The sequence below is a fragment of the Jaculus jaculus genome, chromosome X, assembly GCF_020740685.1.
Source record: "Jaculus jaculus isolate mJacJac1 chromosome X, mJacJac1.mat.Y.cur, whole genome shotgun sequence".
Taxonomy (NCBI): Eukaryota; Metazoa; Chordata; class Mammalia; order Rodentia; family Dipodidae; genus Jaculus; species Jaculus jaculus.
In genome coordinates, this window is record NC_059125.1 from 3258503 (window position 1) to 3280903 (window position 22401).

At 40.1% G+C, this 22401-nt stretch overlaps 1 protein-coding gene across 1 annotated transcript in view; it reads left to right on the top strand.

Moving 5' to 3' along the window:
• Map3k15 (mitogen-activated protein kinase kinase kinase 15) overlaps window positions 1-22401 on the top strand; it is a 147754-nt gene that overhangs the window by 21738 nt on the left and 103615 nt on the right. Inside the window, exons 3-4 of the mRNA XM_045140440.1 lie at window positions 243-382; window positions 1322-1345. Of these exons, the coding sequence (XP_044996375.1) occupies window positions 243-382; window positions 1322-1345 (164 nt within the window). The remainder of the gene's footprint in view (window positions 1-242; window positions 383-1321; window positions 1346-22401) is intronic.

The window sequence follows — 22401 nt, forward strand, 5'->3', positions numbered from 1 at the left end:
AAGGTGTGTGCCGCGTCACCTGGCCTCTTTGCTGTTTTTAAATTCTTACTGCTTTCTTCCACAGTTCATGGTGGTGTAGGGGACGTGATCTGTCTCAATTCATTTGCCACTTCTACTTTACATAAAAAGCTGATGATAGAAATACAAATTGCTATAGTTTTTTTTTAAAATTTATGATCAACAGCAAGTAGATGATGAAGGTAATACACCCCTCACCTCTTTTTCATTCTTGTTCATCTCAGATGTTGCCATCGTGGACATGAGTGACATCTCCAGACAGCCTTCCCTCTTCTACCATCTTGGAGTCCGTGAAAGCTTTGACATGGCCAATAATGTGATTTTGTACTATGACACTGATGTTGACACTGCTCTGTCATTGAAGGTAAAGGGCATTTTATACCTTAAACTGAATATTTCATTGTGGAAAAATACAGCTGCATGTCCAGATGAAATGTAACTAACAGCATCTGCAGGTTGAGAAAAGCAATAAAGAATTGCTAGTGGAGTTTCTTCCTTCTCACCACACTTTCTACCTCCCACAGATGAATTCCTGGCTGCCGTGAGCATCCTCACTATGGTGCTTTTGCAGGCAATTAGCACTTCAGGCTTAGAGAAGTAGAAGCAAAAACTGTTCCATTGATACAAATATACCACTCTGAATCCCCTTGGGGCAGTTTGATCCAAACCTACACCATTCTAGAAATCAGTTCTTGCTGGGATGATTGCTTAGGCATTTATAGGCATTTGCTTGCAAAGTGTGCTGTCCTGGTTTCAAATCCCACGCCATCCTCCACATAGTCCACATGCAGAAAATGGCACAAATGTCTGGTATTCAGTTGCACCGGCATGCTTTTTTCCCCCAGAAATGTTGGTTTTCAGTGCATAGCCATCACACTAAGACTTTTAGCAATACTCTTGTGCAAGAACTGAGGCTCTGGCATGGTCTAAAATCATTGTATTCATCCATTCAAGAAATGGTTCCAAATCTAACCCTAGCTTAATGCTTCCCAGGTACATTCTTACAATCACTGGTACCTTTCTCTAGGGAATCAAGCAGCAGGGTACTCAGCACCCTGTAGTTAACTTTCAAAATTGTCTTCTGGTAACAAATGTCGCTCCTGCGAGAAAATCCTTACAAACGTAAAGGCTAACCAAGGATAATCAGTTTTCCTTAAAATATGAAGTTTGCAATTCTTAGAGGTTTGTCCAATGTGAAAGTTTTAGTGGGGGATGAAATGATCTCTAAAGTGAGGAAGGGTTGCTAGGTAATGCTTATGGGAATTAACTTGAAATAATATATTTATATTTTCTTTTTTTTCAGGATATGGTAACTCAAAAAAATACAGTAAGTATTACAGTTTTCAGCTTGGTATTTTTCCCCTTTGGTTTTTCAAGTTAGGGTCTTGCTGTGACCTAGGCTGACCTGACTTTGAACTCACAGCAATCCTCTTACTTGGACCTTCTGAGTGCTGGGATTAAAGGCATGCATCACCATGCCTGACTGTTCTTTGTTTTTTTTTTTTTTTACTATGTCAATGTAAATTAGTAAAATATTTTCCTGAAAATCACATAGGTAAAAAGGTGATTTTTTTAAAAAAAAAAAATTTATTTATTTATTTGAGAGCGACAGACAGAGAGAAAGAGGCAGTGAGGGGGGGGGGGAATGGGCACACCAGGGCCACCAGTCTGCAAATGAACTCCAGACACATGCGCCCCCTTGTGCATATGGCTAACATGGGTCCTGGGGAATCAAGCCTTGAACCGGGGTCCTTAGGCTTCACAGGCAAGCGCTTAACCACTAAGCCACCTCTCCAGCCCGAAAGGTGATTTTTAATTGTCCCTGTTGGTTGTGTTTCTAAGAGAACACCTAGAAATTCCCTGTCCCTCAGCCCAAGAAGTAGTTCAGGCCCCACTTAACCATCAAAAGTGTGGAGCACTTGCTAGGCCAGCACATATTCCTTGTTACTCACTAGGACTTTGAACTTGGAACTGTCTGTCAGGTATGTCCAACCATCTGATATTGTGATACAATTACTTTAATACCTCAGAATCACACAATCAAGTTACCAAAAATTTCATAGGGCTGGAGAGATGGCTTAGTGGGTAAGGTGCTTGCCGGCAAAGCCAAAGGACCCAGGTTCGACTCCCCAGGACCCATGTAAGCCAGATGCACAAAAACAGGACACACGCATCTGGAGTTTGTTTGCAGGGGCTAGCGGCCCTGGCATGTCCATTCTTTCTGTCTCTCTCTACCTGCCTATTTTTGTGTATCTCTTTCTCTCAGACAAATAAATAAATAAATAAAATTTTTAAAAATTCACAAATTTCAAGATGCTTTAAGTAAAGTTTTGTGTGTGTGTGTTAGGCTACATTCATAGCTATCCTGGGCCACATGCAGCCCATGGGCCAGACAGACCTGGTGGACATTTCATTGTGGGATTGGTCTGTCCCCATGCACCACCAGGACAGTCTCTTCTTTTTTTTTTTTAAGCTGGAGTTAGTACTTTCCATTCTTACCTCTAAAGTTCCCCTGCTGCTGGAACTTGTATTCCAGTTCATAAGGAGGCCAAGCATGACATTTCCTGACACAAGTTGGAAAGAAGTGAGATGGAATTCCACTTCCTTGTGTGTCTTCCTGTTTTTTTTTTCTTTCTGTACTAAAAAGTCTCCTCATTTGCATGAAAAATATTTCTGTGATTGCTTGTTAATTTAAATAGTATAATGAAACCAACCCCCTAAACACATTTAAATCTGTCACATTTTCAGAAATTATGTTAAAGTGACCATGTACCTTTGAATGTACCCCAGGCTACTTCTCATCAACCCTGGCCTCTGACTGACCTATGACATTATGGTTTGAGAAACTGTGATTTAGGCTTAGAACAGTCCCTTTTCCCTATCCTTTGGCTCCCAGATTCCTTCCTATTGACCCTTCTTCAGAAGAGAAGGGTTTATAGCCATTTTTCCTATTCTGTTTGGAACTTTTCAAGGGATAGAGTGAAGAGGGACCAGGAGGTAAAACTCATCAGGAAAGTGTCTTTGGGAGAGAACAAGCTATACATGATTTAACCTCTCTACAGAAGGTCTCACCTGTTAGCTGAACATCTCAGGCCTCTCAGCACCCCCACCAAGCTCCTGGCTTGAATAAAGTAGAAGCTTTGACCATCCTCTATAACCCAAAGATGGAAGTTTAGAAAGAGAGGTGTGATTCATGTGATTACCACTGAAACATTTATTCACAAGCTGGGTGATAAAATAAGACATGAAGGTCATTTAAGGTACCTCTCAGGAAAAAAAGAGGTAATATGTACACTTCTGGCAAATTATCCCTCCTCCTAAATACACAGAAATTCCCTTAATATTTGAAGTAGTTCTAATTATAACCTGGTATCATTCTTCCAATGGTGTTTGTTAGGAATGTATTTTTTCTTTATTTTTTTAAATATTTCTATTAATTTATTTGGGAGAGAGAAAGAAAAAGACAGACAGATAGAGAGTGGATGTGACAGGGTCTACAGCACTGTGATCTTGTGCATCTGGCTTATGTAGGTCCAGGGGAATCAAACCTAGGACCTTAGATTTTGCAGGCAAGTACCTTAACTGCTAAGCCATCTCTCTAGCCCTCTTTATTTATTTTGTGTGAGGCTGCACATGAGTGTCATGGTATGTGTGGAGGTCAGAGGACACATCCAGATCTGTGTTCAGCTTACTCCTCTTTTGTAGCAGGGGCTTTTGTTGTTTATCACTTGATTGACCAGTTTCCAGGAAATCTCTCCTCTGCTACCCTTCTCACTGTAGGCCCTCCGAGATTATAGAAGCCTGGCATAGCTTCCAGCTTATGGTGGTTTGATTCAGGTGTCCCTCATAAACGTAGGTGTTCTGAATGCTAGGTTCCCAGTTGCTGGAGATTTGGGAATTAAGTCTCCTGGAGGCAGTGTATTGTTGGGGGCAAGCTTATGGCTATTATAGCCAGCTTTTCCTTGCTAGGGTTTGGCACACATTCCTTCTGCTGTTGTCCACTTGATGTTGGCCAGAAGGTGATGTCCATCCTCTGCTCATGCTTTCGTTTTCCCCTGCCATCATGGAGCTTCCCCCTTGAACCTATAAGCCAAAATAAATTTTATTTTCTACAAACTACTCTTGGTTGGGTGTTTTCTGCCATCAATGCGAACCTGACACACAGCTTTTAAGTGGGATCTGGGGATCTGAACTCAGATAACCAGAGTTGTTTGGCATGCACTTTACCCACTAAGCCATTTCCTCAGCCCACAAATGAATTTTCTACCGAATTGGGCAACTAATATTATTATTAACAATTAGAACTCGACTCCAGGTATTCTCATGCTGGAAAAGGTGTGAAATATTTGAACAATCAGAAAAATTGAAGAAAGGACCTGAAGTAACTTGACTGATAGAAAATAGCATCAAATAGGAAAGACTCAAGGAAATAAACCTGGGAGGTACTTACCATTTATGGTCATTCTCCAGTTTTATCTTATTTCTGGAAGTAAGATAGACAGCTAATCTCCAGATGGGATGGAAGTAGGGCAAACAGAAAAATGGTTTGCATCAGCAGAATGGACAGCTTACAGCAAGTGGTGATTAAACATTAAAACACAATGCCAAAGTAAATTGGTTGATGTTTAAGGGGAGTTTGTTCAGTTGTCCCCTGCCTGTGAATTTGAGAAACATTAGAATTGTATGATCCTAGAGGTTCCAGGAGTGAATCTAATGGAATTGTTGGTTTATGATCATTTTTGAAAGATTGAACACACACACAACTATAGTCATAGTGAGCTCTAAAGCTTTGTGAGTCATGGGTACATTCTAAATGCCACCCCTGGTCTATAGCTATACCACCCTGAATGTGACCAGTCTCATCTAAATGTCACCCCTGAACATGCAACCACATGTTAAAAGTGATTTGTGTCTTTGTGGAAACCGAGGTGTCTGAGATCTTCAGGAAGTCACGTGCTGGTTGAAGAATTATGCCCAGTGATACATTGATGTCAGCTTCGTTTGGCAGGGAGGTGGCACATTTGTCTCCATATTTAGGAGCAGTCATTTGGTGAGGACATAAAGGATGGAAAGCCCAACTCTACGTTTTAGGCTGGACTACCTGTAGCTACTTTGGATTCCTTTGGTCTTTGGATACTTTTTGTGCTCACCTCCTTTTTCAGATGATGCTCATATTCTCATGTTTCAAGCATTTAATTTTAAAAATTCTTTACTTAGGTATGACGTATATCATACATTTCAATTGTTCTAAGCCCACATAATTCAGTGACTTTTAATAAATTACAGAGTTGAACAGCCATTACCACAATCCAATTTTGAGCCTTTCCATCAGTCCTCAAATTTCTTGCTTGCAGAGAATCCCTATTCTCTCAGCCCAAATCAACTAATTTACTATATATCTAACAGAGTTGCCTTTTCAGGATTTTCAAATTATTAGAAACATGCAATATGTGGTCTTTTTGCCTTCTTTCTTTAACTAAGAATGATGTTTCTTGAAATTCATCCATGGTATAACATGTATTTATAGTTTCATCCTTTAAAAAATATTTATTTGTTTGAAAGAGAATGGGGAGAGAAAGATGGAGAGAGAGAGAAAGAGAGAGAGAGAGAGGAGGAGGGAGGGAGAAAGAGAGGGAGAGGGCACACCAGATCTTCTAGCCACTGCACACAAACTACAGATGCATGTGCCACCTTGTACATTTACCTTATGTGTTTCCTGGGGAATTAAATCTGGGTCCTTGAGCTTCTCAAGCAAGCACCTTAACCACTAAGTTATCTTTCTAGCCCTTTTATCCTTTGTTGTTGAATGGCATCCACTGTATGGATACTCTGCATTTTATTTATCCATTCCCACATATGATATGACATTTATCATATTCCCACATTTTGGCTCTGAATAATGCTGTCATGAACATGCAAGTACAAGTCTTTAGTAGACATGTTTTCATCCCTCCTGGGTATGTATCTAGGAATGGAATTGCTGTGTCATGTTATACATATATATTTAACTTCTTTTAAAATATTTTATTTATTTATTTGAAAGAGGGGGAGATGGGGGCTGGAGAGATGGCTTAGCGGTTAAGCGCTTGCCTGTGAAGCCTAAGGACCCCGGTTCGAGACTCGGTTCCCCAGGCCCCACGTTAGCCAGAAGCACAAGGGGGTGCACGCGTCTGGAGTTCGTTTGCAGAGGCTGGAAGCCCTGGCGTGCCCATTCTCTCTCTCTCCCTCTATCTGTCTTTCTCTCTGTGTCTGTCGCTCTCAAATAAATAAATAAATAAAAATTTTTAAAAAAAAGAAAGAGGGGGAGAGATTGAGAGAGTGTGTATGAGAATGGGTATGGGTGTGCCGGGGCCTCTAGCCACTACAAACAAGCTCTAGCTTCATGTGCCACCTTGTACATCTGGCTTATGTGGGTACTAGGGAATTGAACCTGGGTCCTCGGGCTTCACGTCCAAGCGCCTTAACTGCAATCCATCACTCCAGCCCTGTTAGCTTCTTTTTCTTATTTATTTATTTACTTGAGAGAGAATGAGTGCACCAGATCCTTGAGCAGCTACAAATGAACCCAGATGTGTGACCCCACCCCCTGCAGTGCACATGTGCGGCATTGTGTGCTAGTATCACTGTGCGTCTGGCTTATGTGGGACCTCATGATTCCAACATGAGTTCTTAGACTTTGTAGGCAAGTGCCTTAAGCACTGAGCCATCTCTTCAACCCCGGTTTAACTTCTTAATGAGCTACCACAATGATTCCACAGTGGTTGTACTGTCTATATTTCCATGAGCACTGACACATCTGGTTTCTTCCTCACCAATTCTTGGTATTGGTTGTCTTATTTAAAAACTTTTTAATTTTTAATTTTCATTTTTTATTAACATCTTCCCTGATTATAAACAATATCCCATGGTAATTCCCTCCCTCCCCCACTTTCCCCTTTGAAACTCTACTCTCCATCATATCCCCTCTCCCTCTCAATCAGTCTTTCTTTTATTTTGATGTCATGGTCTTTTCCTCCTCTTATCATGGTCTTGTGTAGGTAGTGTCAGGCATGGTGAGGTCATGGATATGCAGGCTATTTTGTGTCTGGGGGGAGCACGTTGTAAGGAGTCCTACCCTTCCTTTGGCTCTTACATTCTTTCTGCCACCTCTTCCGCAATGGACCCTGAGCCTTGGAAGGTGTGATAGAGATATTGCAGTGCTGAGCACTCCTCTGTCACTTCTTCTCAGCACCATGATGCCTTCTCAGTCATCCCAAGGTCACTACCATCTGGAAAGAGAAGGTTCTCTAACCAAAAGTGAGAGTAGCATTAATATAAGGGTATGAACATTAAAAGAAGTGCTTACTGGGCAGTTTGATAAGCATAGTATATACATTTAGCCAGACAGCAGCAGATGTTATACCCCAAGGGCTCATGACTACCCCTGTTTTAGGTTTTCAGTATAAGAGATGTATCCCCTCCCATGGAGCGGGCCTCCAGTCCAACTAGAGGCCAGTTGGTTTTCCCCCATGACAGACGTGCCACTATTGCACCTGTTGGCTAATTTGCATGTTTGTCTTTTCATTATAGCTAACTAGTGAATATGAAGTGATATCTCAGAGTGATTTTAATTTGCGTTTCCATGCTGAATAGTAATGGTAACCATGTTTTCATGTTCCTATTAGCTGATCATAGTCTGGTGAAACTTCTCTTTCAGTCTTTCCCCCATTTTAACTGGCATGCATATTTATTATGAATTTGTAAGAGATCTTTACATACTCTAGAACCAAGGCCCTTATTGGAAACCTTATATATTTTTTTCTTTTCAAAGTTTTATAGTTTTATGCTAGGTGCAATGGTTCATGCCTGTAATCCTAGCATTTGGGAGACTGTGGCCTAGTTACTGCTCACTGTTATCCAAGTCTGCAATGAGATAGCAGAAAGATAGGGAAAATACACAGTTTAGGAAAAGGGAAGGAATGTGGTTGACTTTTAAGTTTTGGACAAGGAAAGTTATGACACAGCATCTGAACTTGTAAAGAGGTTAGCATCATTAAAAAGAGACTTCTCACTCTTTACTAGGACAGTAAGAAAGATGTCTTGAGGGCAAGACCCCACTCCTGGGTGCCTGTAACTTGTGAGGATACAAATTCATTACAAGGGAGAGAGACTAAACTGAGAATTATAGCCCAGGATTTTCTGCTCCAAAATGCTGCATAGTAAAGGGTTTCTCATGGGTAAGCCTCAAAGACACACCATGACCTCTGCAACTATGGTCCAAGAGGGCCAGGCTATATCTCAGGCTGTCAACAGAACCTGGCAATTTGTCAAGCATGAGAGATGAAAGAGTGAGGCTTGCACCAAGGTTTCAGAAAACTGCCGAGGCTAGGCAATGTGTAGTAGGGTCAGATTCCTTTAAATAAACCCTCAGAGGCTAGTATATGAAAATGGGAAGGTAAAGCCTAAATTGTAATGGAGACTCTAGGATTTTGGAGAGGTACCAGTACTGTGGGATGTCTGCCAAGAAAAACTGAAAGCATGCAGTGGAGCCGGCCTGAGAGAGAGGCTCCGTATGCTGCAGGTGCCAAACCTGGAGGGGTGAGTCTGCCCAGACTGTTGGAGCCCCCATGATTCCATCATGTCACCCAGGTGCCAGATACAGAGGTGAGGATTTGATTTGCTAGGTTCTGGTCTTGCATTGGTATAGTCTTTCCTTGTTATGTTCTCATCTCTCCCTTTTGGAAAAGGAATAGTCATTCTACGTCATTGTATATTGGAAATATGTTAATTTTGTTTTCGAGGTAGGGTCTCACTCTAGCTCAGGCTGACCTGGAATTCACTATGTAATCTCAGGTGGCCTTGAACTCATGTTGATCCTTCTACCTCTGCATCCCAAGTGCTGGGATTAAAGGCATGTGCCAGCGTACCCTCCCTCCCAACTTATTTTTTGAGACAGGCGCTCATCAATTTAGCTAGTCTAGCATGAACATTAGCATTTATTCCTCTCTATACCTAACTGCAGATGCAATTTGACCAGCTGTTAGCAATTCTCATGACACAGGTAGAGCTATTCTAACCGCCATGCCTTTTCCACCATGATGGACTGAATCCTTCAATTGTAAGCTACAATAACCCCTTCCTTAAATCTCTTTTGTCAGATATTTTGTCCCATCACTGTGAAAAGTAACTAACACATCTAACATTATTAAGTCTTCCAATCCATGAACATAGTCTATTTATTCTGGTCATTTTGAATTTCTGACTACAGTGTATTAGAGTTTTCAGAATACAAGGCTTTTACTTCTTTGATCTAAACTTATTATTTTGGATGCTGTTGAATGGAACTGTTTTTTTTTTAATGTGTATTTATTTGCAAGACAAGAGAGAGAGGGAACAAATATGGGTGTACCAGGGCCTCTAGACACTGCAAACAAACTTCAGATGCATGTGCCACTGTATGCATCTGGTTTTACATGGGTACTGGGGAATCGAACCTGGGTTGTTAGGTATTGCAGGCAAGAGCCTTAGCCATTCAGCTATCTCTTCAGACCCATTTTGTATCTTTTTATGTTTGTTTTGAAGTAGGGTCTCACTCTAGCCTAGGCTACCTGGAATTTGTAGTCTCAAGGTGGTCTTGAATTCACAGTGATCCTCCTACCTCTGCTTCCTGAGTGCTGGGATTAAAGGCATACGCCACCATGCCTGGCAAGAACTGTGTTTTCTTAATTTCCTTTTCAGGATTGACTTAGAAAACTCCTTTCACAAAACTCTTTTTTTTTTTTTTTTTGAAGTAGGGTCTACTCTAGCCCAGGCTGACCTGGAATTCACTATGGAGTCTCAGGGTGGCCTCGAACTCATGGCAATTCTCCTACCTCTGCCTCCCGAGTGCTGGGATTAAAGGCATGTGCCACCATGCCCGGCCCTCAAAAATCTTTTAACAGGGCTAGAGAGATAGCTTAGCAGTTAAGCGCTTGCCTGTGAAGCCTGAGGACCCTGGTTCGAGGCTTGATTCCCCAAGACCCACACGTTAGCCAGATGCACAAGGGGGCACATGCATCTGGAGTTCATTTGCAGTGACTGGAGGCCCTGGTGCGTTCATTCTCGCTATTTCTCTCTATCTGCCTCTTTCTCTGTCTGTCACTCTCAAATAAATAAAGAAAGAAAAATAAACAAAACAATTATAAAAACCAATCTTTCAACATTACCATATTTCAGTTCACAACTTAGTATTGGGTTGGATCAAAAACATAATTCAGTTTTTGTCAGAGTTGTAAGAAAATGACTTCCTGCTTTTGCTGTATTATTTTTATCATCTTAATTCTTAGGTTATTTTCTGTTGCTTTAGAGAGAAAATGTGGATTATTTATCTTTACTGTCAACTGAGAAAGCATGTTTATATGATTGCAAATCAAGGTTGCACTTTTTTGAAAGCAAAAGTATAAAATAGCAGCCAATCCTGGGACTATTTTATCTAGTAAGCTTTGGACCAGCCCAGTTCTTTTTCACTAGTATATGTAGCCCATTAGTATTCTGCAAGTTACTTTTCTTTAATTTTCCTTTGCATGAATAACCCTAATTGACCACATAATTCACAGGTTGGTTTCTGTGGATTACTGGAAGCAGAATCTGAGAGTGAATTTTAGAGTCCAGGAGGTTTATTAAGGCTGCCTTTGGCATTGACAATGGACAGGGGGAAAGACTAAAACATGACTGAGGGACTGAGCAACAGAGAAATGGAGTTATGGTACAGGCCTGGTGATAGATGTCAACAGCTCAGTAGGGAGGCCTGGATATATAAAGGCATTTCTGTGTGGTCCTGGGTTAGATGAGATAGCCAGTATTTTATATTCCATCCATCCATCCATCCGTCACTGGGAAAAGTACAACCTTGGTTAAAGTATGAGGTACTTTCTGCAAGTTAAGTAGTTCTAGAAGGGTCTGACAGCAAGACATGACAGTTGAAGAGCTGTCAAGTGATGGAGATCTAAGTGGCAAATCTGGTTATCTACAACATCATAAATATTTCATTTGGGAAATGTATAAATCCGATGTACCCAAAGCCTAAGGAATACATCCACAGAACTAATAGTCACATAAATAATTTTTTCCATTTAGTTGAGGAGTTATTTACCTTAAAACTATGTGTAACCTTGCCAATGATAAAAAAAAATAGTTATGTACTATGCTTGTACCCTAGGAGAATTGTTGGGAGGTGTTCCACCTCGTGCTTGTAAAAGGACTTGATAAAAGAAACTAGACCTTATTTTCATTTGTCATGTCCTAAAGACAGAGTTCACAGTTGTTTTCTAAAGAACACAGTTAAATTACCAATCTAAAATCATGTTATTAAAAAGCACTTTTATTAAAAACCATTTTATTAAAAATTAATCTTGTTCTTGACCTCTGGATTAGGTGATTTTTTTTTCTGGAAAGTCAGTAAGATTTGAGAGAAACTCATTCTTATTTAAATGGTTATCTTTACAATCCCAGTGAATTGGAAATTATTTGAAAAATTGACAATACCGTCAGTGTTATTTTAAATACTGGAAATCTTCCCCCGATATGTGGGTATGGTTAAGCTTTGAGTTTAAGGATAACAGAGTTTTCCCTAGTTTTTATCTGGCCCTCCTCATTTCTAAAGTGTGCTATAGCTTGGGATATAAAATTATCAAGCATGAGACAGAGTTTGTAGGAAAACTTTGATAAATAGACAAATTTCTCTTTTCCATGTTCCGTGGGTTTTCTAAGTTAAATAAAGATTTCTATTATTAGCAAAGGCTCAGTTTTGTTTTCTCAAAACAAGAAGGCTACATCCTATAGTAGGTAGAGAGAGAGAATTTGACTTTAAACACAGAACATGAATCATGTATAAGTCTCCCCTTTGAATGTCAGCCTTCTATCATTTTTACAACAACTTACATTTTCTGTCAGTCAGGGCTAGAGAGATGACTTAGCAGTTAAGGTGCTTGCCTGTGAAAGCCTGAGGACCTAGGTTTGATTCCCCAAGATTCACATAAGCCAGATGCACAAGGTAGCACATGTGTCTGGAGTTCATTTGCAGTGGCCAGAGGCCTTGGTGTGCCCATTCTCTATCTGCCTCTTTCTCTCTGTCTCTCAAATAAATAAATAAGATACTTAAAAAAAATTACTGTCAGTATTTTTGTCTCTTAATATACCTGTGGTTTTGGTCTTATATATAGGACTCCTTGTGCAAACCATAAAATTTGTATCTGTGCCTCTTGCATAACAGAAGGATGTCAGATATCCCAGGCCCAATGTAAGACCACATAATTGATATTAAATTCTATCTATTCTATCAATCTAAATTCGATCTATCTATTCTACTGTCAACTGAATAAGTCTTGGGAATCAAGGAGAGACATCTATTTTCTTTAAGTTGAGGCATAATTCACATACTGTAAAATTTATCACAGCCCTACCTATTTGTGTTGGGCATCTTATTTGGAGCTTTATTTAAAGATATTTTAAAATTTTTTGTTCATTTTTATTTAGTTATGTGAGAGTGACAGAGAGAGAGAGAGAGAGAGAAATAGGCAGATAGAGAGAGAGAATGGGCGCGCCAGGGCTTCCAGCCACTGCAAATGAACTCCAGACGCGTGCGCCCCCTTGTGCATCTGGCTAATGTGGGTCCTGGGGAATCTAGCCTTGAACCGGGGTCCTTAGGCTTCACAGGCAAGCGCTTAACCGCTAAGCCATCTCTCCAGCCCTAAAGATATTTTTAGAATGACGCTGAAGTGACAGTTACTGTGAAGAGAACTGTTCAGAATCCAACTCATTCTGAGTAATAGTAAACCATTGGCTAAATGTACATAAATGCCTTTAATGATTTTTTTTCCATTTTCCAACTAGGCCATGCATTGGCTAATTAAATGTTTGCATTAGTATAAAAATATTTTCTAGAAGATCAAGCCTCCAATCTCATTATGAAGTTAGTTGAGATAAACTCTTCCATATCATATTTGCTCCAAAGAATTAATTTATAAAACCTATGCTGCTATCAACTGCCACCTGCTACTAGCCATAAATAAAAGTAAGAGCTGGTATAATGAGGCCCCTTGGCTTGTTTCCATCCTGGTCTTGGACCTTTGGTCATGGTACATGTAACATTTGCAGCAGAACAGCTGAGAGCAAAGCCTTGGTTACTGGCCATAATCGAGCACAATGGATAACCGTGGACACCCCAATGTGTTCAACTCTTCAGGACTGTCCTGTGGAATCCAGATAACTAACTGTTAGTAGATGAGAAGCAACCTTGTAGTCACATAAAACTTTATTTGTGAAGCCCAGTGAAAAAGCATTGCCATCTTAGGAGTACATTTAGTACTACTATTCTGTGTTCTGAAATTGCAGAGTCATGAGTGGAAGTCCCTCTCCCCCCCCCCCCCCGTGTGTGTGTGTGTGTGTGTGTGTGTGTGTGTGTGTGCATGCACTCATGTACCACAACAGACTTGTGCAGGTCAGAGGACAACTTCTGGGCAAGATTTTTCTCTCCGGGTCTCACTCTGCTGCTGTTTTTCACTGTGCTTGCCCCACAAGTCTCTAGAAAATTCTTGTATTTCTGCCTCTCATCCTGCTGACAACATGCTGGAATTATGGAAGTCCACCACAACATTTGGCTTTTTAAAATATTTTTTTAATATTTATTTATTTATCTTATGAAAGAATGGGCATGCCAGAGCCTCCAGCCAATGCATATGAACTCCAGATGTATGCACCCGTTGTACATCTGGCTTACGTGAACCTGAGTCCTTTGGCTTTGCAGGCGGGCGCCTTAACCACTAAGCCCTCTCCAGCCCACCTTTTTGTTTTCTTTTTAACATGGGGTCTTGAGTTTGAACTCTAGTTCTTTCAAGCTTGAGAGGCAAGCACTTTATCCACTCAGCCATCTCCCCAGCCTAAATTTTTTCTTGTTCAAATTCACAGATCTCCAAGAATTAATGGACTCTGTAGGTTGAGGACTTCCAGTCTATTTTTATAACTGTTATGCGTATCTAGTATTTGTTGTATATGCACTTTATGTAGGACACTTTATAAAAATGGCCATATTTAAGCCTCAATCTCCTCAATTGATGCTATTACAATTCCCATTCTGAAGATGAGCAAACTGGTTGAAACAGATTAGGACATTTTTCAAAATCATTTATGTTGAGGTTGATCTTAAAATTGCTATGCTTAAGTCGAAGGGAGACTGATTGCCCATTTCAGTACTAATATAGTATTTCTTGTTCAGCTAACTTCACAAATGGGAAAAACAAAGCACTCCCCAGTACGGCTTAGAGAGTGAGGAAACTGGCATGTCGTGCTCTGCTGGTGGCAGGGTAAATTGCTTCAATTTTTAAGCTTGTTCTAGTAATTTCACACCTAGGAAGCTATCTTTAGGAAACGATCACAGTACAAAGATGCCATATGTAAATATGTTCATCTCAAAGTGATACTTTTAAAATTTCAAAGTGAAAGCACAGCAAAAAGAGAATGGTATTAGCAAGACATTAAAATTATGGCATTTGGGGGGGCAGAGAGATGGTTCAGTGAATAAAGCACTTTCCAGACAACTGATTACCTAGGTTTGAATCCTCAGAACCCAAATAAAGTAGGATTCTGTAGTGTGAACACCTGTAATCACAGTATGTCTGTGGTAAGAAGGAAGGCAGAGGGCTGGAGAGATGGTTTAGTGGTTAAGCACTTGCCTGGGAAGCCTAAGGACCCCGGTTCAAGGCTCAATTCTCCAGGACCCACGTTAGCCAGATGCACAGGGGGCACACACGTCTGGAGTTCGTTTGCAGTGGCTGGAGGCCCTGGCACACCCATTCTCTCTCTCTATCTGCCTCTTTCTCCTTCTCTCTCTCTGTCACTCTCAAATAAATAAATAAAAATAAAAAAAATAAAAAATAAAAAAAAGAAGGAAGGCAGAGACAGGAGAATAGCCCAGAATATCACAGGCCAGCTACTCTGGCAAACACATCAGTCAACAACTAGAAACCCTACCTCAAACAAGGTGGGAGGTGAGGACCCAACACCTGACGTTGTCCTCTCACCTCCATGAATATCATCAATGGTATTCACATGTCCACACCATACACATGATCATTTACACACACACACCAAAAACATGACAGTTAAGACTATGTAATTAAACTTTTGTAACAAGTACTTGTGAAAAGCATCTGTTATTGAACTAGTGGTGGTATTGGACAGTTTGTTCATGTTGTGATATTTGTAGATGGTAATAGTGCTGTGAAAATTCAGTTGCTGGGTTAGGAACTAAACACTTCAGAGGAAAGATTTTTCTATTTATATCCACAATGCCAGAAACCAGAGGCTTTTACTCTGCCTGTGTGACCTCACTACCTTATCAGAATCATACTTTTAGAAATATTTAGCTGTCTAGAATAAAGTTTACATATTAATGTGGCTAGAATACTAGTTATAATGCTTCTTTATGGAGGAAAATAGGCTGCCTTTGTAAAATTTGTTTTAATGAGCTGGATTCTTGAGATGTTTCCATTTATAAATGAAACAATTAGATATAACTGATTCTAGTTCACTATTGAACATGTGTTATGCTAATCATTATTTTCTTTTTTTAATTTTTTGGTCTCGACCAACAAAAGTCTGAATGTGTTCCATCATTTGAAGATGTTTGGGCCTATTCTTACTTCTTGTAAGAACAAAGGCACTGCACTCAAAAGCCTTTGCTTTCATTTGGAGTTTATGAATTGCTTTTCTAAAAGTAGTCATTAGTCCCAATTTCTTTCTGACAAATTTCTTAAACTTTTATATGGTTTCTGAAAGATTTTCTCAAAGGAAGCATTTTTACCTTCCCAAGTGTTCAGATTCCTGCTGTCTTCTCAGTCCTGTTTATTAAACTTACTGAGCTAGTTTTAGAGTTCATGCATTTCCTCTTGTTTTCCTCATTTTTCTCTGTGACTAAACATTTGCTCCAAACTCACCTCCTCTCCTACCTGCGGAGAAGCCTTCATCAGTCTCTGCTGCTGCTGCTCTGCCTTCTGGAACAAGAACCTGTCACAGCACACATCCTGTTTTTCACAGTCCTATTTTCACACCTTCTTATGAAGGGTTTGAGCAAAGTTTACTCCTGTGCTATTTGGAAAGATAGGTTTTCTAAAGAAATAAGACAAATAAGATTTCAGCAGAGATGTTTGTTTTGGAAACAATTTAAAGACAATAATTCTATATAAATAGATTTGGTTCTTGTATCTTCTAACCATTTACATGTTACAGAGGCTTAGGATTACTTAATTATAATGTTTGTAAATATTTTTTGTGGTAATTGTGTCTTTGTTTTGTTTTGACACAGGGTCTCACACTATTACTCAGCCTGGTATAAAATTTACTATGTACCCAGGCGAGACTCAAACTCCTAGCATTCCTCTTGCCTCCAGTGCTGAGATTACATGTGTGAGCCACCACATCTGACTTAATTATGTCTTTTAACTGAAACCAAGAAGAAAAGGCAATATGTGTATGTGTATAGGGGTAAGGGTTGATCTTTTGATTTGACATTTCTTTTCCTTTTCATTTGTCCTGTGGGTTTAAGTTACCATTTGGTATCGCTTGCTTATTCCAGTACAGTTTGTTCCCACCTGTATGCTTTTATTTTATTTTTATTTTTAAAAATTTTTTTATTTATTTGAGAGCAACAGACACAGAGAGAAAGACAGATAGAGGGAGAGAGAGAGAATGGGCGCACCAGGGCTTCCAGCCTCTGCAAACGAACTCCAGACGCGTGCGCCCCCTTGTGCATCTGGGTAACGTGGGACCTGGGGAAACGAGCCTTGAACCGGGGTCCTTAGGCTTCACAGGCAAGCGCTTAACCACTAAGTCATCTCTCCATCCCACCTGTATGCTTTTTGCTTTTATTGTCAAATATATTGCATTTCTGCATTTTCATTCTTTATTTATTTGGGTTTTTTTGAGGTAGGGTCTTGCTCTAGCCCAGCTGACCTGGAATTCACTATGTAGTCTCAGGGTGCCTTCAAGCTCATGGTGATCCTTCTACCTCTGCCTCCTGAGCACTAGGATTAAAGGCGTGTACTGCCACTCTTGGCTTATTTAATTTTTACAGTATTTACTTGAGAGAGAGCAAGACAGAGAGAGAGATGTGTATGTGTATGCCATGGCTTCCTGCCTTTGCAAATGAACTCTAGATGCATGCACCACTTTGTGCATCTGGATTTATGTGAGTGCTAGGGAATTGAACCTGGGCCCTCAGGTTTTGCAAAGAAGCACCTTTAACTGATGAGCCATCTCTCTAGCCTCAGATATAAGACTTTTAAGATAACTTCCATTGGAAACTGTAGCATATGAATATACTATAAATTGATAATATTCCTATCAGGTAATCTTCTTTTGTCCCTTCTCCCCCATTCCATTCCACTGGCAGCCTCAGTGGGAGTCTTAGTAATCACTGTGGGATCTTGAATGCACTACTCAGTTTGTGTTGGGAGGACAGTGCTTTACCGTACATCATCTGATCCTGTGGCATTTACATTCTTTTTTTAAAAAATATTTTATTTATTTAATTATTTGAAAGAGAGAAAGAGGAAGATAGAGAAGAGAGAATAGGTGCACCAGGGCCTCTAGGCACTAGAAACGAATTTCAGATGTGGCACTTTGTGCATCTGGCTATATGTGGGTACTAGGGAATTGTACTCTGATCTTTTAGGCTTGGCAGGCAAGCACCTTAACCACTTAGCCATCTCTCCAGCCCCACTTACATTCTTTCCTCCCCCTTCTTCTACAATGTTCTGTGAGCCTTGAAGGGCAAGTTAGTAGTCTACTTTAGTGTGGCACTTTCTGCATATTCTCATTTTCTGCTTTGATAAATTTTGAGTCCTCTCAGTGTCTACTGCCATTTCCATAAAGAAGGTTCTCTGACTAGCAGTGAGAATAGCAGTCATATTTAACATGCCACTTCCTCTGCAATATTTCCTGGGCAAGATATGAATTTTTTTCTTTGGATTTTCAAGGTAGGGTCTCATTGTAGCTCAGATTGACCTGAAATTCACTATGCAGTCTCAGGGTGGTCTTGAACTCACGACAGTCCTTCTACCTCTGCCTCCCAAGTACTGGGATTAAAGGTGTGTGTCACTATGCCCAGCCAATAAAATTTTTATTTAGCCTTTTTTTTTTCTAGTGATCACATCAAACCCAAGGCCTTGTGGATGCTAGACAAGTACTCATTACTAAGCCATATCCTCAAGTCCTTAAGTGGTTTTCTTTTAGTTGAAAATGTTTATAAATCCCTTCCCATCACTTTCTTTGACCCCCCCCACATACTCCTTCCATTGAACATATTCCTATTTCCATCCTTATTTATTTATTTTTTTGATGCAAGGTCCAGGATGGCCTTTAACTTACAATCCTCTTGCCTCCACCTTCCAAGTGCTGGAAGTATAGATGCTTGTGCCATAACACACAATTCACTTGCTTGCTTTTCTTATTTATTTATTTTTTATTTTTTTTAATTATTTTTATTTTTATTTATTTATGACAGAGAGAGAGGGAGAGAATGGGTGTACCAGGGCCTCCAGCTGCTGCAAATGAACTCCAGACACATGCGCCAACTTGTGCATCTGGGTTATGTGGGTCCTGGGGAATTGAACCTGGGTCCTTTGGCTCTGCAGGCGAGCACCTTAACCACTAAGCCATTTCTCCAGCCCTGAAGTGTGTTTTTTTTTAATTTTTAAATTTTTATTAACATTTTCCATGATTATAAAAAAATATATCCCATGGTAATTCCCTCCCTCCCTACCTCCACACTTTCCCCTTTGAAATTCCATTCTCCATCATATTACCTCCCCATTACAATCATTGTACTTACATATATACAATATCAACCTTTTAAGTATTCTTCTCCCTTCCTTTCTCTTCCCTTTATATCTCCTTTTTATTATTATTTATTTTTAATATTTTATTTATTTATTTGAGAGAGAGAAAGAGATAAAGATAGAATGGGTACACCAGGACCTCCAGCCACTGCCAACAAACTCGAGATGCATGCACCCCCTTGTTCATCTGGCTTATGTGGGTCCTGGAGAGTTGATCCAGGATCCTTTGGCTTTGCAGGCAAGCACCTCAACCACTAAGCCATCTCTCCAGCCTATTTTTTATTTTTATTACTTTAATTTTATTATTATTATTTTCAGTATTTTTTCCCAGAATGCCATCCTTGGCCTTCGTAGTTTCTGATGAAAAGTCAGATATTCTTTAAATTCCTATGTACATGACAAGACATTGTTCTCTTGTTGCTTTCAGGTTTTATTTCTCAAAATTTTGAGGATGACTTTCTGGGTGTAAACTTGTCTTTATTTTTCTTGAGAGTATTATAGATGCTTGGATATGTTAATTTTTTTTTTTGTTTTGTTTTTTTGAGGTAAGGTCTCACTGTAGTCCAGGCTGACCTGGAATTCACTATGTCGTTTCAGTGTGGCCTTGAATTCATAGCAATCCCTCTACCTCTGCCTCCCGAGTGCTGGGGTTAAAGGTGTATGCCACCATGCCCGGCTCAGTTAAATGTTTGCATCAAATTTAGGAAGATTTCAGTTATTTCTTTGATTTTTTTTTCTGTTTCTCTCCCCATCTGTGACTATTGTGTGTGTGTGTGTCCCAGATTTCATTAAAACTCTTCATATTCTTTTTTTCCATCTGCTCTTCAGGTTGCATAATTTCCATTGATTAATCTTGAGATCTGCTTATTCTTCTGCCAGTCAGATCTCCGGTTGACCTCCTTCAGTGACTATTTCATTTTCATTATGGTATTTGTCAACTTCAGGATACTTGTGGTTCTTTTTTTGGGTAATTTCTCTGTATAAGTAGTCTTGGAGACAGTATCACCATGCCTGTTTGTTTCCTTCCCTCCTTTCTTTCTTTTTTGTTTTGCTTTGCTTACGTCTTTTAATTTAAATAGTTTACAAAGCAAGTTGCATTTTCATACATAATTTGTTTTTGTTAATCTTCCTCTTCCATTACCCTCATTCCCCTGATTCCCTTATGCCCTTTTTATACCCAGTAGTCCCTTTTCCTTTATTTCCTTAAGCATGGCTTCCTTGAGCTTTTTCAATGTATTTATGACTACTTCAAGTCTTTGCTAAACTCAATACCTAGGTCCTTCTGATGGCAACTAATACTGTCTGCTGTTTATCCTGTATATGAATCCTCCTAGCTTCTTTGCATTTTTGTATTTAGCTGACAACTGGGTATTCATGTAGTATATCATTATATCTCTGGATATTGATTGCTTTTCTACTTCTGGGGTATGCTGTTTTTGTTATTCACTTGTTTGTTGGCTTTGTGCCTTGGTTAGACTATTTCAGTGAGGTCTGTGTCTGGTGTGATTCCTTAAGTGGCATAGCCTTATGTATGTTCACACTAATCGCTCCATTCTCACGGGGATAAATGACAGTGGTTGTAGCTAAGCTCTCCTGAAGTGTATTTTTCTCTGCTCTTCCTGTTAAGTTTCTGATCGATCTTGCTATATGGGTGTTGTATGCAGTTATTAGTCCCGTTTGGTAGCCGATTGGTCTCTGTCATGATTTACTTGTTCCTTAAGTGTATGCATGCATGAAGGTACATGTGTGTGTATGCCAGAGATTGATATTGGGAATCTTCCTTTGTCAACCTCTACTTTCCTTTTTTTTTTAAAGCTTGGTCTCTCATTTGAACCCAGACTTCTCAGATTCAGCTAGTCTAGCCAGCCAGCTTGTCTCAGAGATCCCCTGTCTCTGCCTCTCAAGTGCTGGGAGTATAGGTGGGCTGCCATGCCCACGCTAATTTACATGGATGCTGGGCAACTGAACTGAACTGAGTGCTAACTTGCACAAAAGCAGTTTATTCCCTGAGCCTGCTCCCAAGCTCTGACTGTTTATGTTTAAATGATGTCTTTTAGGCATAAGTTGTTCCACAGTCTGATAAAATTACAGTTGGGCCCCTTTGTAGTAGTGGCCTTTAAATCTGGTCCTCAAAGTCTTCTCTGACCTCAGGAAGACTCATCTTAGCTTCTCTTTCTGCAGATCTTTGAAAAAGTTACAGCTGGTTCACCTTTCACTTATTGTTGTCAGAGAGCTACCAGCCTTTTCTTAACTGCTTCTGACTAAAATCTGTTTTTAAACACTGCCCATAGACTTAAATTTCTCATATCATATTACACATAAAGTCAACACCCCATTGAGAGCTTCAGAGCTATCTGTTCACTACTGTGCACCACCGAACTGCTGCACTAGAGCTGGAAGTGGAGGCAGGAGCTTTCCTTGGAGTGATACTCTGCTGTATGAGTGACGCAAGGAGTAAATGTGGCAATACTATGTCTGCTCAGTTTGCTTTTTCTTGTATGGAATCTTCACTTTATGAATGAATAGGGGCAAAAATTCAGAGCTGGGCTGGAGAGATTGTTCAATGGTTAAGGCATTTGCCAGTGGAGCCTAATGACTGGGTTCGATTCCCCAGTACCCATGTAAAGCCAGATGCACAATGTGGCACATGCGTTAGGAGTTCATTTGCAGCAGCTGCAGGCCCTGGTATTCCTCCCCCCTCCCCATCATTCTCTGTCCTTGCAAATAAATGAAAATATTTTCTAAAAACTATCAGCCTGATTTTCTTGGCCTGCTTTGCTTTGGGTAGGTGCTGGAAGGAGTAAGAGAGCCCTGACCCTGTCCGTGAGGATAGTGCCTGGAATAGACCCGTGAGAAGGCTGGTTTCCTGGTGTCCTCGGGGAGAAATGTCCATCCTAGGGTGGGAACCAGAGTGAGCCAGAGCTTCATCATCTTGGCCACATTCACAGAATGCTATTTGTCCATTTGATATATGTTCTTAGAACAGTTTTTGTAGACTGGTTTACCTTTTTTTCTCACTGATTATAAAAATTTCCAGGAGATATGCTTTGAGTGGCTTGCCACACCTTCAGTCCAACTCTTACTCCTTGAAAAATACCTTCAAAGACATTTTATCCTATAGATCTCATCAATCCACTCAGCCTTTTCCTTCTCCTCAGTCTGGAATAGGAAGGCTTTTTTTTTTTTTTTTTTTTTACCAGGGATTATGATAAAAAAGCAACATTTTAGCTTCTTTTATCAGTTACATTCTTTGTTGGGGCAAAAATACTGACCAGAAGCAGTTTATGTGAGGAAAGGGTTGATTTTGACTTACATTTTATTTTGGTGGGGAAAGCATGGCAGGAGAAGGAACCAGTGTAACATTGTCATATTACAAGGGAGGAAGTAGAGAGATGGATGCTGACTGTTCATCCAGCTTTCTCCTTTTTATTCAATCTAGGACCCAGCCTATGAGATGATGCCACCCATAGTTTTTTTTGGGGGGGGAGCAGTGAGTTCCACCTAAACTAACTGTCATAGACATGACCAAAGA